Raw genomic sequence first — 17507 nt, forward strand, 5'->3', positions numbered from 1 at the left:
CCAGGTCCTCGGTGGGCAGGTGGGATGGAGGGAGCCTGGAGAGCCGTGGAAGGGCTGGGAATGGGTGCAATGGGAAGGCGGCGCTGACCAGATCCGGTGTAGGAAGGGGTAAGGGTGTTGGAAAGTGTCTCCCAGAGTGCTGGAGATCCCCAGGCTGCTTGGAGCTCTGGAAGCTCATGGGTTTCTGCCACGCAAGGTGGCACATGAGAGTCATAGCAAGCATGCAGAGGTAGAGTCGATCCAGCAGTGGTAACGTGGACATTTTTTCAGAAAAAGGACAGAAGGAAGAAAGGTTTGAGTGATTAATTTTTTTTATTTTTAATAAAGACATGATCAAAGTGGGAGAGTTCTTCACATGCAATATGGTAAACTGATCAAAAAGAAATCTTTACCCTGTAGCAAGCCCCCAGTTTGGGTAACATTTAGGTGGGTGAGGAGAGAAGCAAACCTGCTTCAAAAAAAAAAAAGCAGGCAGCTGAAGGTGAGCATCTGCAGTTACCAAATTTCCATGATGCTGGGATTTCCCCACCACCCCACCCATCGTTGAAGGGAGGTGGCCCAGCTATTATCTCTCCTCTGAGCCACATGCTTTACCACTTAACTCCACAGCAGTTAATGAGATCAGAATGGGGAGGGGCAAAGAAACCTGACTAACAAAGATGTGGGTTTTTTAAATTTATATTTGAGCTGAGTGCCCCCTGTATGACTTGCATGAAGCAAGTACTGGGCTCTGTTTCATTAGTAGACCCTGGGGTGCTGAGAGTGTTTCCGTGTGTGGGTTATGCATACAGACAGACTGGTTTTTGTGGGAATGCAGCCTGCCTAAATTTGACCCTGCAGCTAGCATGCAACTGCTGCATGACTTAGGCATGTGAAAGAAGATAGCGTGATGGTGAAAAAATTAGCTGAGAATAAGTGTTAACAGACAGCCTGACCTCGTTCCCCCCGCTCAGCTTCCACTGCTGTTGCTCGTGGCTTCTCCCAGTGCAGTTGTGCAAAGTCATCTCTCCTCTTGGCTTTGAACCAGTTTACAGTTTGGCTAAATCCTTCTTTTTCTACAGATTGAATCATGGGTGAATTTAGGTATTAAAGCATGTGAGACTGTGCAGGAAGTGGCTGGGATTTTTACTTATTAGATGAAAAAGCTTCTGGAAATACTTAGTGTTATGGAGGAGGCTACAACCACCAGGAAACACGAGGCTTTGAGGGCTGACACACTTTGGCTACCAAAGCAGTGGCTCAGACCACCTGGAAATGCTCTGCTGATCGTACCATCAAAATTTAGGATCTGGAAAACAAACTCACGTTGGCTTTTAAGGAGACCGCAAAGGAGGGACTGGTAGCTGAGTGCTTTGCCAGTCTCACAGCAGAGATGCTTTTCTGCATATGTTGGAAATGGAAGTACTGAGAGTAACGTGCCGGTATGCTTTAATAAAATTGAAGGTACTGTTCTTCAAGTAGGTAAGGAAGACAGGAATGAGTCTTGTTCATTTGTTGTTAGACCTTCCAGAAACAGGAAAATATTTCTTAGTTACTGTTGCTCTTAGTTATAAATGGGACACTGTCTTCTGATCTTTTTTTTTTTTGTAGAACCATCTAGAAATAATTTGCCAAAGCAATTTTGAGGTTTTGTGATTATTTTTTTTTCTCATTTCAAATCCTGTGAATTACAACCTCTGTAATAGACCAGGGGAAGAACATTATTCTATTTCCAGGATCAAGATTAAATTTAATGCACTTACAAGAAAAGAACAATTGCTGTCACTTCCAAATGAAATATGGTTATGTTGTTCTTGGCACCTGTAGCGCTTATAAGGAAAAAATCTACTGTTGGGCTTTTGGTAATAAACGTTACAGTGATGAATGACCCAGAAAGTGGTCTTGTTTTGTCTCAAGAGCTTCCTCAGATCTGTAGTTTTTTTCATGAGATAGCGGTTAAAAAAATGGTTTTGACTTTGCACATACAGTAAGATCCTTTCAGTCCTGTTTTTCTCATACTTGCATGTCGGTAGCATTCCTTCTCATGACTTTCTGGGAGTTTGATTAAATACATTTGAGACCAAATACACTTTCTTTTTGGTTTTTATTGAAGGGCAACCCTCCCATCCCCATTTCTGGTATCTTGCTGGTTTTGGCCTTACATGGCATCTTTTTTAATATGGACATTTTTTAATATACTTAATGACCTGTTCCTGTCTCTTCCTGTTTTAATGGAACAAGTGTTTGCTGACCAGCCATTTAAGGAAGCAATTACCATATTAGTGTCAAAGATGTAGCATGGCAAGCATTTAGAAATCAATATAATTGTTCTTTAAGAGATCAATTCCTGTGCTAATAGTAAGGGAATGCCCTGAGATTGTCACTGAAATTTGAAGAACTCATCTTTCTAAGTTTTAATCAAGCCTTTGCAATGTGATAGCAGCCAGAGGCCAGTCAAATTGGAATCTCATTGTACCAGGTGCTGTACAAACATAAATTTCTCTGTGGAAGAAACCATTCTGTAAGGAAACATTTTTCTTCTGTGTGAAGTTACATGCGTAAAGTGTTTTGGAGAAGAGCAAAACAAATTTTAAAAGAAAATCATGGAAAGCTGAAAATTTATGAGCTCCCAGTAAAAACCTGTTCTTATTTGAAACATTTTTTAAGTAATCTATCACTGTCCAAAACTTTTAATCACAGTTTTGCTTTGTGAATGTGTGACTATTCTACATAACCTAGTATGCATCCCCATTTCACTGATATTGGGCTTGGAGTTTTCTGGGTCAGCATTTTCAGGTTTTTTAAGACTTTAACATTTCTTTCAGGGTAGATAACTGGAAGTATTTTTATTGCAAATAACTAAAAGCAGAGCCTGTAGGTTTTGGTTAACCATCAAATGTAAAAAAACCCTTTTTTTAATACAATCATACCTTGTCTCCTATGCTTGAAATACTTTATACAGTTTTTTACATTCCATGTAGACATAGTTTGCTTGTATGTCATAAGAAAGAGATTTTACTTGAAACTCTTTTACAGGCCAGCTTCTTCTCACACACAGATGGACACCAGTGTAACTCTATTATTCTTTGTGATCACTCCCAATGTACACTAGTGCATGTCAGAGCAGAATTGGGGCCAACTACTGAAAATGTGGATGTTGCATCAAAGTACAGTTAGGGGCAAGGACTTCCTGTCACGGGATCTGCAGAAGGAACATATTCATGCAAATTAAGCAAGAACGTTGCTATATAAGAGTGGTTTTCTCCTCTGTGTCAGATCTGTTAAGAACCAGCCTAGGTGTATTGTGTGCAAGCTTACACGACCATGTGAGAGGGTTACTACCTTAGGGGTGGCTTGTGAAATTAATGATGCCGTCAAGGGAGAACTTAGACTCATTTCAGAAACTTTTTATCTGGTGTCTGTCTTAGTAAAATCAGACTGCAGATAAAGAAGATGCTACTTTACTTAAAACTAAACCTGATCTGGGGAGGAGCAAACTGACCACTTGTCATCTTTTCTGTCCAGGAAGAGGAAAAAAGGAAGGCAAAGGAAGAAGAGGAGAAGAGAGAGTATGAAGAGTACCTGAAGCTGAAGGAGAGTTTTGTAGTTGAAGAGGAAGGGGTTGAAGAATCGATGACGGAGGAAGAGGTATGTATGTTAGGCTTTTACTGGAGTTTCCTTTATCTTTGTTAGACTCAGGTTGCCCTTAGTGCATTCTGTCTCCTGTAAAATGAACTTGAAAGTAGGAGTCAGCCAAATGTTTTTGCTTGTAAAAGCTAAATTGTGTATATGGCACAGGTTAACCTGGAGTATTTCCTGGGGAATGCTACAGTTCCTCATAGCAGACTCCTACAACTTAGTTTAGAGTGCTAAGGCAAATGCATATTGCTGGAAATGAGTTCTCTCCTCCCTTCATCTAAGGATTGAAATAAAACTCATTCTGGAATTCAAATAATCTTTTACTGTCATCAGCTCTGCCCTACCCATATACAGTGGGCCAGATGAAAGTAAGGCTAAATTTGCAGTTTGGTAGTGCCCACATATCTTGGGGGGAATTGCTTGGGTTTGGTTTTATTTTCTAGACCAACAGAACTGCTGTGAAATCAAATGAAAAACAAAGCTCTTGTCTTAAAAGGCTTCTGTTAAGAGAATTCACAGGACAGAACCTAGGTGCTTGTGGGTCGTATGCTGGAAAACTGTGCATTCAGTGTTGCAAATGATTGCTATGGTTGATCGTATTTCAAACTCGTGCATAATGTTCTAGCATGCTCCTCCTGTGGCTGCCTGCAGACGCGCTGCTGGGGATTGTGGTTGAAATGTGATACTTGACATAATATCACAGCAAACTTGAAAAAGTTCCACTGTTGTGGGAGGCAGTGTTCTTATTCTGTCTGCTGAAAACCTGTTAGACTCATTTTAATTGCTATCAAATGCTGAAATTGCTCTTGGGTTGTAGCTGCCAAATTTGAGCTGTCCAATGCATGTCATGATAAGTATTTTTTTTCAGGGCCATGTGTGCATTTGCTCCCCTGCTAAAGCGACCCGGTTGAATTGAATGGATTTGCCTTTAGCGTGACTGAGAGAGCTTGGGCTGAGGATCTTGTAATAAGTCAATACCGCTTGATGTTAGTCACAAGTTCTCACTGTGGACCCCTTCCCATTAAGATAAATTCCTCCATCGTGCTGGGATTAACACCAAGACAAGTTGTATCTGGTGATGGGGAATTTCCTAAGATGCTGAGAACAGTGAAATGCATACTTTCTATTGAAAGTTCCTTCAAAAATGTGTGCCTGTCCTGTTAGAAGATCAGATGATACCTAAGTATTAAATTGTTCCACTTTAGACACCCTTTAAAGCTAGAATGTGTTTATTGTCTGTGTTCCTACGGCTGCCTATCAAGGAGAAATTAATCTCTCTATATGTGGGAACAGAGAAGGGTGTTCCTCCCTCAAAAGAGCTTGGCAGGCAGTTGGTGATGCCTGGATCTCAAGATATCGTTGGTAGGGGTGGGGAGTTAGAACTTTAATAGTAGGTGATTTGAAAGTCGTCTTCAGAAACGATCACAGGTACATAGTTATTTGGAGACACCAGCCTTGCAGAAATGGCAAGCCACCCTTCTGCCTTGTGGTGGATAATGTACTGAAGCTTTTTAGTATCCTGTTACAATAGCTGACTCTGCCTTGTGTTGTGGAGGCTCGTGTGCTGAAACTCATGCTGAAAATTAAGGTCCCTAGTCCAGAGCTAAGCCGTTAATTAAGGCTGATTGATTCCAGGGTTGCAGAGTAACTTGATCTCCTGTTAACTTAAACACACACTGTTTGCATTGCCTTTGAAAATTGAGCCGCTTATATTAAAATGCCGGATTTCAAGTGCATAGCTTTGAAAACGGCTTGAGCTTCCACATGTGTTGCACAGCTGTGTGCTACACTTGACCATCTGCATGAGCTAGCTGTCTCCTGAATCACTCTGTACTTTACCTCTGTACAAAATGTCCTCAGTGCATATATTTAACTTAATACACGACGCACAAACTCACCCAGATGTGGTTATTTCAGGGTATGTATGATGTAAGATTCAAAGATTTCATTTCAGAAAACACTTAAACTCAAATTGTACTTGAGCCATATTCTGTCTTCGAAAATACCTATCATAAATTCCTAGTTAAGATTAAATCTAGATATGTTTTTTTTTTTTCCAGTTCAAAATCTCCCTCAGTGTGTATGTTTAAAACTTCGGAAGTATGCAAGCTGAACGCTTTTATAATATTTGTACTCAGCAAGTTTGCGATGCATTTAATGTTCATGAGTTTAAAATAACAATTGTTTTCCTTGCTGTATCCAGTCTCGCAGCTTTCTAATGGAATTTCTCGAATACGTTAAGGTAAGCTACCATTGGTCTTTCTCCTCCTTCCATACTTGTTCGACTGTGTAAAATACCTTTGTCAAAGAGCTGAGTTGCAGAAGGAAGGGAAATCTTTACTTCCTCTTTGATTTACTTAAATATTCAACAAGTAACAAAAGTGATACCTTAGATAAAGTCTGCAGTATTTACTTAACCATGCATGAGAATGTCCATCATTGCTAAAATGATTTGTAATTATAGCTGTGTCTTGGCTTTTTGGGGCAGGATTGTAGCTCTTACCCTCTTTCATAAGGATAGGCGTTATAAACTGTGCCTGGTGGATCACCCTCAGAGTTTATGAACAGCAATGCTTGCTGTTGATTGGGATTCGGGACATTCAGGCTTTTTGTTTGTGAACATCAGCTACTGATTTGAAAACAATCTCTACGTCCCAGCTCAGCATGAATGAGAATTGCTGTACCAGCATGTGGCCTGCCGTGCAGGATGTGTTTGTGTCTGAAACACTGGCATTGTAAAGGTCAATCCAACTTTTCATGCGATTTCTTTTCTTGTTTTTATCCATGCAATTTGCAATGTTGTCTTAATGTTTGGAAAGGATATTTAAGAAGATCACTTGTTTTTAACAGGGTGTGTTAGTCTCCCTTTCATGATATTATATGGTTGGTTATTTAAAACCTGTGGTGTGTTCATGAGGATTTCCACTTTTGATCTGTAACGACAAATGCTTCTTTCTCCACTACTAGTATATCAAAGGTCAAATGCATTTTTCTACTCTTGCTCTAACAACGCTATGCAAATCTTTTGTCCCAGTTAATCCCTTTCCTCCTTTAGTGGAAACTGGACTCTTATCTGACAATGTATGGCATGTGTGTGAAAGGCTTCATTAGTAAGCAAATCGCTTGCATACTTAGGGACCTCCTAATCATTTTGTTAATCCACAATCTCATACTCTGGGCCAGTTTTGCATGTCCATTATCCCAGCAAAACCCGGACTTACAAACAGACTTGTCTCATGGGTAACTCTCCGCAAGGAGTCAATTTGAGTGATTGCCATGCAAGCCTGAACAATGGCTCGATCGTTCTAGAGCGGCTGCAAAGCTACGGTGCAAGCATCTTTCGCTGTGCTGCTCTCTGCCTCCTGTGTCACTGGCACTTTTGGCGGTGTATCCCATTGCCATCGGGCCGCAGTGAGATTGGCTGCTAGGTTTGCATCTGCCAAGTGCTTTCTGATCAACGTGATCTCTGGGGGTAATGTGGAAATGTCTAAGCTAGTAGCACTCAGAGTTAGGACATATCTTCATTGCTGAAGCCCAAACAAAAATAGCTCCTGTTCAGTAACCAAGTCCCCAGCATAAGCCAGTCAACTCTGATCAGAAGCCCCGCCAAAAGCGGATGAGACGGCCGAGAATAGATAGGAAAAGCTGTGGGTGAACATGTTTAAAGAGCCTAAGTAAAACCGTGGAGTGAAGATGAACCGTCAGATGGCACATTTCATTTTGCAGCCATGCAGTGATTTCAATATTCTGTTTTCCACAGAAGCCAGAGAGATTTCTTTGAAAGGGAGAGGGACTTTGAAATGACCATGTCTGTTAAGACCACCCTCTGTTTCAGTTACTATCTGTGGAAAGGGACTACATGGTACGGTGTGATCCCAGTTCACCCGTTCCCACCTAAGGTTCTCAGGATACAGCCAAGCTGCGAATTAAGGAAAATGTGCTGTTCTTTATCCTGGGGCAGCTTGTTTATCAATAACAGTAGGTAGAACAATAGGATATTTCAATGTCCCTTGGGATCTTCCACTAAAATTGGGAGGGTTTCCAAGGGATAACGCAGTAGGGTCTGATTCTGCACATTGCCCTGGTGGTTGTGATGGATGGAACAGATTAGTCACAAACTCTCAGTTCAGTGTTTAAGCACACATGTATAGTTTTATATTAGTCACTTCTACTTGACGTCAGAGAAATTAAACACAGGCTGAAAACCTAATTCAGAAGCGCTTCGACACCTGATTTCCTATGTAGAGATGAGTTGCAGAATTGGGGCATTGCTTTCTTTTACAAGTTTTAGTATTTTTTTTTTTTATCTTGAAAGTATGCTTAATATATAGATTATGTATTGCCCTCATCTTCTGTTCTATTCACAGAAACTGTTGACATATCAAGAAGCAGTGCTAAGCTGCTAGCAGCTGCCTGAAAAACGTATAAATTAAAAGAGCAATTGGCATTTTTTAGAAATAAAATTTAATTTAGCTCTTTTGTTGAATAACTTTACTGGTATAACTGACTGGAGATAGCTCACCCCATGCTTCATTCCTAAGGGTGTTTGAAATAAAATGCAGCCTCTATTCTCCAGCTCTGCTTCGTGGGATTGTTTTAAATGGAATTTTTCTTACAGGCACCAAAAGGATTGACACCCCCCAATTCTGCTTTTCTGAAAGCTGAGCATCTCCCTTCCTTGGGGGCTTTCATAGTAGCCCCTCAACCTCAATCTGACTGCTGCAATATCACCACCTCGCACCTCAGCCTGTGGCATTGTCTCTGCTCCAGGAGCCGTCCTGTGCGTTTGCTTCTTACAGTGGCCAGTCCTCCAGTTACAGACTTGACTGCTCTGCTCTCAGGGGAGCAGAATAACCAATTCATAATGGGAGCCTTATGGTTTTACTTAGCAGTGCTGTAGCTGCACGACACACCTTACAAACCAGCTCTGTGGGCTCTCTGAGCACTTCAAAAAAATTAATAAAGTGGGCAGAGGTTAAAGAGTGGCTGAGCAGTTCCCTTGCTGTGGAGCACTAGGTCTGTCGGCCCAGGGAAATACGAGCCCGCACTTTGTCCGTCAAACTGTTCTCACCCAGCTTGACAGTGTATCATTGAATGCCTCTGAATTACAGCCAGTGAATTGAAACAGCAAACTACATTTGAAAGGTATAGCAAAGGACTCGCAGGCTTTACCCCTTCCTGTTTTTTCTTTAAGAAAAATGACGCTTACAAGATAAGGAAAAAAAGTCCTACTCATCTTCATCCTGAGAGCTCTTGCTCTGTTTCATCCCTTGCTGAGGACAGCAGCAGAATCATACCCACAATTAAATGAATTGAGTAAAATGTGGATGTGTATATGTCTCTAAAACGTGAAGCATGTGGTGAAGTGTTTTGTTCGCTTGGGACCTCACAATGTCATTATATTTCAGAGCGTGTGTGGGGAATGCATCCTAATTCCACCACACCCTCTGGGCTCTTATTCACAGCAGGATCTATCTTGGAAAGCTTCCACTAAACTTGCTCATTGAGGGTGAATATCTTTAAGTGAAGGTTTAAATCCTGTTTTTCTTGTTTATGTGGCTTTGCACCCCCCCTATCCTTTTAAAAGAAGATGTGACGAATCTTGGCAGTTCCCAGCTCTGAGAACTGAATTCCATGGACTGGTTCCAATTCCATGTGTTCAGTCCATGGTATTCAGTTCTCTAGCTTGGCTGCATCGAACTTCACAACTACTAAGTCTGTGTGTGGCTTTTTTTTGTCTGATTTTATTAATGAAAAAGATTCATCTATTTCAGCCTCTCTTTATTTCTTCAGTGTCCTTTCAGTGTATTTTCAAGATCAGAAACAAATGCCTTTATCATTTGAAGTATTGCATCTGATAATGTAGATGTGGCTCTTGTGGCTGTACATATATGGCTCTTAGGAATGTAGTCCAGAATGTTAACTGAACAGTTTTCAAAAGTTTTATATTTTCTAAATTCCTTCTAAACAGCACATCCTTTTACTGCATCTAAACAGATGAGTTTCTAAAACTTTTGCAGATAAGGAAACAGGAACCAAGTAGCTCCAGACGAGTGCACCAGGTGTTTTCTCTGTCATTCTCTGGAGCTACAGAGAAGCATAAAACCAGATGTGAGCAGTGGTGACTGCATCCTGACTGAGAGAGGCTGCAGTAAGAATCTCTTTCAAAAAGCAAACTGAAAATTTGCAGTTCCTGCTTCTGCTTTTGTTCTCGGAGATCATCGTGCTGCCCGCACAGGAGTGCGCTAGCAGTACGCTTCCAGCACTGACAATTTTAGTAAGGTGTTCACTTGCTTAGGAAGATTATTATGGCATTAATACACATGACATTAGTAAAACAGACTAAAGGACTTAATGCTGCCAGTCTTGTCTGGATTTTTATGTATGCACTGATATATACCAGTGATCATTTTAAAAGGTACTTTGAAACATCTCTCAAACAAAAAGGGATCTTGCTAAAGCATACTGGAAATGAGAGGCAGCAGTTGAGAAACTCAGGTGGCCGGGAGAACAGAGCCATGGCTGTTTTGCTTGTGCTTGTCCTGTCCTCCTAACGTAAGGAAAGTTCAGGATGAACGCTGGCAAATGTACTTGAGTCTTCACTGAAGTGGGTCAGAGCATCCAGTCTTTCCACAGAGCAGATTGGTTTAAGTAACTTAAATTAGAGTTTTTCGTCAGATAAAAGTGCTTACTAGGAGAAGTTAGGTAGAATGACAGGTTCTACTTTGTCTATTGAATGCATTTCTTGTTTGAAAGATAAAGAAATAGGCTAACCCTCTAATTCATCAACTGCATGTAACTCTTGTTTGTTTCTGTAGAAAACAAAGGTAATCCAGCTGGAGGACTTGGCTTCACATTTGGGTTTAAGAACACAGGTAAGTACTAACTTTTGGGGTGCAAGTACAAGAAATGAGTTTAAAACGACAGGAGAGAAAGTGAGTAAATAAAGGTAACATCTATGCAAGTGTCTCGGCATTACTGAAAATGCTTGGATTTCGGTGAAGTTCAGCAAAATCAGCCCTAAAAATGTGGCCATTCATCAAATTACCATCCAGCCAGTGAAGGATTGTTGGCTTACAAGATTGTTTCAGTGAAAAGTGCTCAGTCTGCCTCTTGCACAGCTGCCTGTCGGCTAATGGATCCTGTAGTGTTTGAAAATCTAGTAATAGAGCAATTGAGGGTACTTGGGAGTCAAAAGCAAAGTTAGAAGCAAATTCAGATGCTGCTCACATAATTAGACAATGTTGTTATGTTTGCAGACAATCAATATATGAGCTGTTTTGCTCCAATTGCTTGTGTATTCTTCGAACATTGAAGAATTTGTATCTTCTGTTGCACTATTTAAGAATATTGTCCCTCTCAGCACCATATAAGCCCATCAAAGTGAGCTCACGGTGTGAGATCTGTACTTTTTTTTTTTTTTTTACCCTCCCTCTGTCCTCTTTCTGTTCTCTAAACATTTTGTGGTTTGATTCTGCAGAATAGTCGTGGCTTGGTTTATTTTAATTTGAGCACATTGGACATGTATTTCTAAGTGACCAATGTTTTCTGTTGTTCTGTATCTAATCTGATCTTGGGGTGCCCCTTCACAGCAGCTTACACTGCTGTAAGTCCAGGCTGCTGTGCCCCCGCCTCTCTCTTAAACCAGAACTTCATTTAAGCATGCAGTGAGTCAGTTAAGGGAATTTATCTGGTTGAAATCTAAACTATAGTTGGCTTCTGCAGTCACATAAATACAAGAAAGGGAGAGAGGCAGAACAGTCGAAACCAAGGCTTGGATACTAGTTTAAGGTGTAGTGGAACTGCATGCTTGGAGTAACTGTAGAGTTAACCCAGCAATAAACTCAACAAGTTGTTGCTTTGGATTGGTAAAAGAGGTTTTTCTCTTAAATGGAGCAGGAAAAAATATAAAAAGCTTTGGAATGTGTCAAGTGTAGCCAGGTTCTTGGAGAAGTACCTCAGCATACTTCATGGAACTTGCGTGTTGCATTGGCACTATACAGCCTTTCCCTGGGAAGATTTCTATAACCACCCCCCGTTCCTTGAACCAGCCAGGTAACTTAGCAATAAAAGTCTCTTTGGGGGTAGGGAAGTTATTTGAACGCCCCAAAATGCAGAAGCTTACTTCATCCTTCTAAGACCAAAAGGCTTATTGCGTCTGTCTGTGTGGAAATACTGATGTGTATCCTTCACTGAAGTCTTTAACACTGAGGAATTAAATGTAAGCCTCCATCTGTAGTTTATCTGAACATATGAAATGGTTTTTTGCCTCCCTCTTGATCAATTTGTTATTCCTTTTTCTCTTCTGAACAGGATGCAATTAACAGAATCCAGGACCTCATGGCAGATGGCACTCTAACAGGTGACAGCCAAAACACAAAGGGGACTTTATTGTAGCTGGTGAATAGTTGGTGCAGAAAATGCCTTCACTGGGGTGGAGAGAGACTTCCAGTCTAATTTCTGTTTTAAACTGTAGAGGATCCTAGTAGGAATTGATAAATAGATATTTTTATTATCCTTGCTTCAGCTGCTGTGAAACTACTGTTTAAAGCACTATGGGATGTGATTGCTCCTCTGATGCATTATACAGAGGTGGGGGGGTGAACGTCCCCAACAGTTCAGGAACCAGCACAAGGCTTCTGCGTGTTGGCTGAGCCCTGCTGAAGGCCGTCAGGGATTGCTGAGCAGCCAGCTGCAAATGACGTCTTCTGAAATCTGAATTTGAAAGAATCACTTGGATGTTTTGGGGTAGTTTGCAAGCCTGTTTTTAAAGGTGCCGTGGCTAAAGCCAGGACTGGGGTACGGCACGCTGTGGGAGAAGCAAACATCCCAGAGCACTCCTGGATGCTGTAGTAAGTGAAGTGCTTGTTCCTAGCCGTGTACCCACGCAATCGAAGTAGGAATGTACGCAGAGACTGAGCATGTGGGTAGCTCCCTGCCTGAACAAGTCTGTTTTATTGGTGGGCAGTCTTTTTCTTTCCGAAGATGAAGTAGAGGAAGGTGCCAATGCAAACATTTATTGACCTGATACTGTGGTCATGGCTGGGAAACAACTATCTTGGTGGGTACATGTGGATGTCCATTCAAATGACGTAAAAGTGCTCTGAATCAAAGCATAAGGATGTGTACTGGCTGTGTCTGTGGCCTAAAAGGCAGGCCAGTGAGGCTCTCTGCCTTGCGTTTGATCCTGTAATGCGTTAAGAACAGAGAGATCTGTTCTCGCTCTTGATGGAGCAACTGAAATATGGAAATTGAGCTTCATTCTCTTTTACAGGGTAAGTTGGAATGGCTGAGGTGGGCGCCCCAGGGGCTCTGAATCACCGCCTGGTCGCTCCTGCTGCTCTGCCTTTCTCCACTAGCTGCCTGGGCCCAGAACATCAGCACCAAAACTATGTACCTGAAGTAGCTGCTGTGGTACTCCCAGCTAGCTGCGCACAATGAAAAGAATGTGTTACTTTGAACCAAATTAGTCTTACCAAGGCACTCGACTATTGTCATAGCCCTGTTCAAAGACCCGACAGTAGAGAGGAGATAAAAGCCTGACTGCTAGCACGTTGTTCTGCCTGCCCTAGATATGAAATGCAGCTTCAGCAGTTTGAACGTCCCTTCCAAAAGAAATGACTGATGTCTGTTGGGAAGGGAGAAGAGCCAAAGTGCTGACTTCAAGGTCCTTTCTTTCCCCCTCTAGGTGTGATTGATGACAGAGGAAAGTTCATCTACATCACTCCAGAGGAGATGGCTGCCGTGGCTCAGTATATCAAACAGAGGGGACGAGTCTCCATCGCAGAGCTGGCCCAAGCAAGCAATTCCCTGATCGACCTCCAGCCTGACAGCCGAGCTGTTGCTCCAAGTGTGGCATGAAATTGTGGCGTGAGAAAAATACAGCAGGAGTTCAACCTTTTAATGAATAAGCCACGTAATTAAAAACAAACAAGAACCCCTCTAGTCCATTCACGGTGCTTGAAGATAGGATGCTCTTTTTAAGCATCAGCTACAAGACTTGATCAAAAGTTTTGCTTTTCATTCTGTTAGAGCTGGTATAAAATAGGACAGTCTTTTGTACAACAGAAGCTAGCCAAGAACTTGGGGCTAAAACACGCCTGTACCCCAGGAATATCAGTAATTTACACGTGGTTACTTTATCTTGGCAGTCAGGCTCATGTGTCTATACTCAAACTTTTTATTGTTTCCAGATTGTGATGTCTGTATCAAATATATTTGGTTTTGATTGCATTCAGAATTCTCCAGGCTTGCTCTGCACTTAACAGAGCCGTATAATGTTGTGGCAATGACGTACACAGCCCAGAACAATAGGTGTGTAGGGGTGCGGCTTGCAGATTTTGTCTTCTGTACCAACATCAGAAGGATAGAGTAAAGAGAAAATACTGCAAGTGTGTCTTTGTTCTTACTGAAAGATATACTGAAACTCTAAAAATTGGAGTGCTTGCTGTGTTGTGAGAACTTCCAAAGGTTCTTTCAGAAAACCTTTGCTATATAAATGTGTTTTCCTTGGTTTATATCACGTAAAAAGTTCACTTGCAGCCAAGCTGCGTTATTTTTCTGGAGCCAAGAAACAGAAACACCTCCAGGGAAAGGCTAACTCGCCTCATTTATTGTGCAGGGCAATTCTACTGATACCAACCAGATTCTGATGATTCATCCTTTGAAGTAAGAGCCAGCTCAGTGTGTCTGAAGGCCTCAGACGCCCCCGCCCCATGGCCTGTGTGTTCTGGATGTTGGGTTTGGTTTTTAAAATAAACAATTCAGGCACTAGGAGTCACACAATTAATGTTACAAGTAAATGATTATTAATATATTAGTTGTAGGGGTCAGTATATTTCCTGCATAAGAATATTTATTTTTTTAATAGCCTAACTGATGCTCTCTTAATTCTCCTTTCTGAAATCAACAGGATCTATGTGGCTATACAGTAATTGGGGAGGGCAAGAGGGGCTGGTTTTGTCTCTGCCAAACTTAGCGATAACTTGAGTAGACTAAAAGCTGCCTTATCAGCGAGATGAGATAGCAATAAAACAATGGAAGGAAGCGTATTTCCTTTTTAATCTCTGCACTACTGCTGAATGGGATGCTCTGCAGGAGTGCTGAGTTACGGTGCAGCACCACATGTTGATGTGAAAGTTCGGTACATCGTTACTGTGTTGCACAACGATAACCAGCAGAGAGATTACTTGAGATTCGAGGCTTGTAAAGTCTCTTAATTATTCAAAATTTGATTTTGCCATGATTTTTTTGTTCTGTCCTAAACGATTCTTGTAATAAAATAAACAATATTGAAAGAATTGCAGAGATTTGTATTAGAGATATTCTTTTCAATGTGTTGAAGGATTTTATGAGATAAAGGAGCCAGCCGGCAATGCCATAGACTCCAGTGTGCCAGTCGAAGACCAGAGGTATTCCATTAAATCCACAGAAATCACTCCAAAGTACCCTCAATTTCTGTGAACATAACAAATACCACCGTGTCCGCTGTGCAGTGCAAGCTTGCTTCTGCTCTGCTAGCACAACTGCACCAGCGAAACCGCCCTGCCGCTTTAGCATGGGCCAGCTGCCTGCCGAGAATGGTGTGTGCAATCTCCTTTTACACGCCTCTCTATCTTAGCTCGGGCAAGATTTGTGTCTTGTAATACAAAAATAATTCAGACCGTTTCATTATTGGAGTTTCACAGGGCCGTGCCAAAGCCAAAAGGGTTGTTTGTGCTTCATTGACAGGTCGCAGAAAGACTGAATAAAAGCTGCAGTTTAAAGGAGGTGCTAGGCAGAAGAACGTGGTAGCGAAGTATTTATTATGAGCCAAATTCATGGTCTGTTAGAGAGCTCTAACAGTAACGGGCGCCTCGGAAGCGCCGCTTGCCTAAGCTCCTGTTCCGAGCTCTGAAGAAGTGTTTCCATATTAAGTGAAGCGTGTGAGGCGAGCAAGGTAGCCAGACCGAGCCCTTTCGTGTGAGATACGGGTCACCGAACAAGTTCTGTAGATCTTTCTTGCATGTTGTCTGTCGTCGTGGGAGAGGAGATTTCACCTGTGGGTCCCTGCTCGTGCTGAGCTCGTACCTAATGCTAGGGTTTGGGGGTCTGTGCTTGCTTTTATCCGTGATTCTCTACTGGGGATTCCCAGTATTGCATTTTGAACCTGACCCTGGCCGTGCCGTTCCTAAGGTTGTGGAGTTATTGTGTGGAAACTAGCGCGCAGGTCTGGTGATGCTCTTCGGCAGAGCTAATGTCATCTGGCTCGGCCGCGTTGTAGTCTCAGACGTAACATCAGCCAGGATAAGATGTGACCGTGTAGCTATGCCAGCAGCTGGTCGGTCTGTTGTAATCCTCTTCCATTTCCATTCCTGTTCTTTGCACCCAGTTGCGTCGTATCAGCGTTCAGGAAAACTCGTTTCACTCTCATTGTTTTGGGGTGCTTTGTGATCTTCACTGCCAGTGACTTGAGAGACCCCCCACTTGTACGAGCCAGGAAAAAAAAATCTAGGTAACAAAAAGCACGCGTAGGCTTCTAACTCTTCTGAAAACTTAACGTGGAGGCAAACTGCTCTGCCGTGAAGAAATGGTTTCACTCGCTCAGGTTTTCTAGCTTGCGTGCAGGAGGTAAGGACAAATGGGTGCTGGTGCTCTGACCCACGGGTCCCGTTCAGCCCTATGCCGTGGGCAACAGCCACTACTATTAAATTGTAACTGATTTTTCTATTAAAGAGCATTACGGTGTTTTCTGGGAATCCACTTACAAAGCCTGAGCAGACAGTTTAAAACCTTGAATACAATTACTTCAGGCCATTTGTTTGGGCGGTTTATAAATGAAGCAATTCAAAGCTATGCTGCTTCTTAAATCTGCGTTCGTGTTTTTTCTGTGGAAGTGGAGAGGGGAGAAATTAAGGGCTATGCCCCAAAAATTCTTTCACTGACAGGATTCTTAAATCATGTTGCTAACTCACATTTCCTATATCCCACGAGAAGAGGCACCTAACGGGAAGGCAGTTATCCCCGCTGGCACTAAATTAGGGGACGCCCCTGGGTGTCGTGGCTGAGACGAGGGGTGTCCCCAACGTCCTGGGTGAGGGTGGAGGCTGAGGATGGTGGCGGAGAGGTGGACTGGTCCAGCAGCACCTGGGGTGCTCTCCTTTCCTCCTTCCCCGGTGTTTAAAACTGGCCCTGACCCTCCGCTGCAGGGAACCACAGGACAATACGAGATTTGCCTGACTCGGCCGGAGCGCTGATCCACCCCCCGTGCTCATGGAAAATTTTACGGGGTCAAGCGCAAAACCCAGCCTCCACGTTCATCTTGGGTCAGCGTGGTCCTTTCCGCCACGTCTGGCACGCTTAGCGATAAAATTACAGGGCAGTGAACTAGTAAATACAGTAAAATAGTAAAATACTGGCATGCACCGTAGATTTTGGGTGTTCTGAATTCGTAAAAATTTAACAGCTCTTCAGTGACTGCTTTCTTGGAGTATCTACCTTTTTAAAAACGTAAACACATACCGAAGTTTCTCAGAGATATTTTTGCAAGCGCGTGTTAGCTGTTTATAGCTTACGACTAAGAACGAGGGTACGGTGCTCAGCTAAGCTCTACCCGGGCTCTTCACTTAGGGATGATCTGTACGTAAATCCCTCATCAAAATTAGCTTTGGGCAAGGACAACTACTCCCGCTCCCGCTCTGTGTTAGAGGCAGGGCGGTTTCGATGTTTTGCTTCCTGCGGCTTCGTCCGATCTGCTTTTATCATTTTTAAAAAGCTGGAACATCCCCCTATTATTTGGCTTTAAAAAAAAAAAAAAATAAATCCCTGTTTTCTGTTAAACTTTGCCCATGCGTTATGCAGCATTTATCACTGTGTTTTTCCTCTGAACTAGCACAAGAGCTCCCAGGTAC

The 17507-nt window shown here is 42.4% G+C and overlaps 1 protein-coding gene across 1 annotated transcript in view; it reads left to right on the forward strand.

The window, feature by feature from the left end:
• DDRGK1 (DDRGK domain containing 1) overlaps window positions 1-14923 on the forward strand; it is a 40324-nt gene extending 25401 nt beyond the window's left edge. The window contains exons 5-9 of the mRNA XM_050896373.1: window positions 3505-3627; window positions 5822-5860; window positions 10437-10493; window positions 11932-11980; window positions 13307-14923. Of these exons, the coding sequence (XP_050752330.1) occupies window positions 3505-3627; window positions 5822-5860; window positions 10437-10493; window positions 11932-11980; window positions 13307-13479 (441 nt within the window). The 3' untranslated portion in view covers window positions 13480-14923. The remainder of the gene's footprint in view (window positions 1-3504; window positions 3628-5821; window positions 5861-10436; window positions 10494-11931; window positions 11981-13306) is intronic.
• The last annotated feature ends 2584 nt before the right edge of the window (window positions 14924-17507 follow it).

Source organism: Gymnogyps californianus, chromosome 4, assembly GCF_018139145.2.
Source record: "Gymnogyps californianus isolate 813 chromosome 4, ASM1813914v2, whole genome shotgun sequence".
Taxonomy (NCBI): domain Eukaryota; kingdom Metazoa; phylum Chordata; class Aves; order Accipitriformes; family Cathartidae; genus Gymnogyps; species Gymnogyps californianus.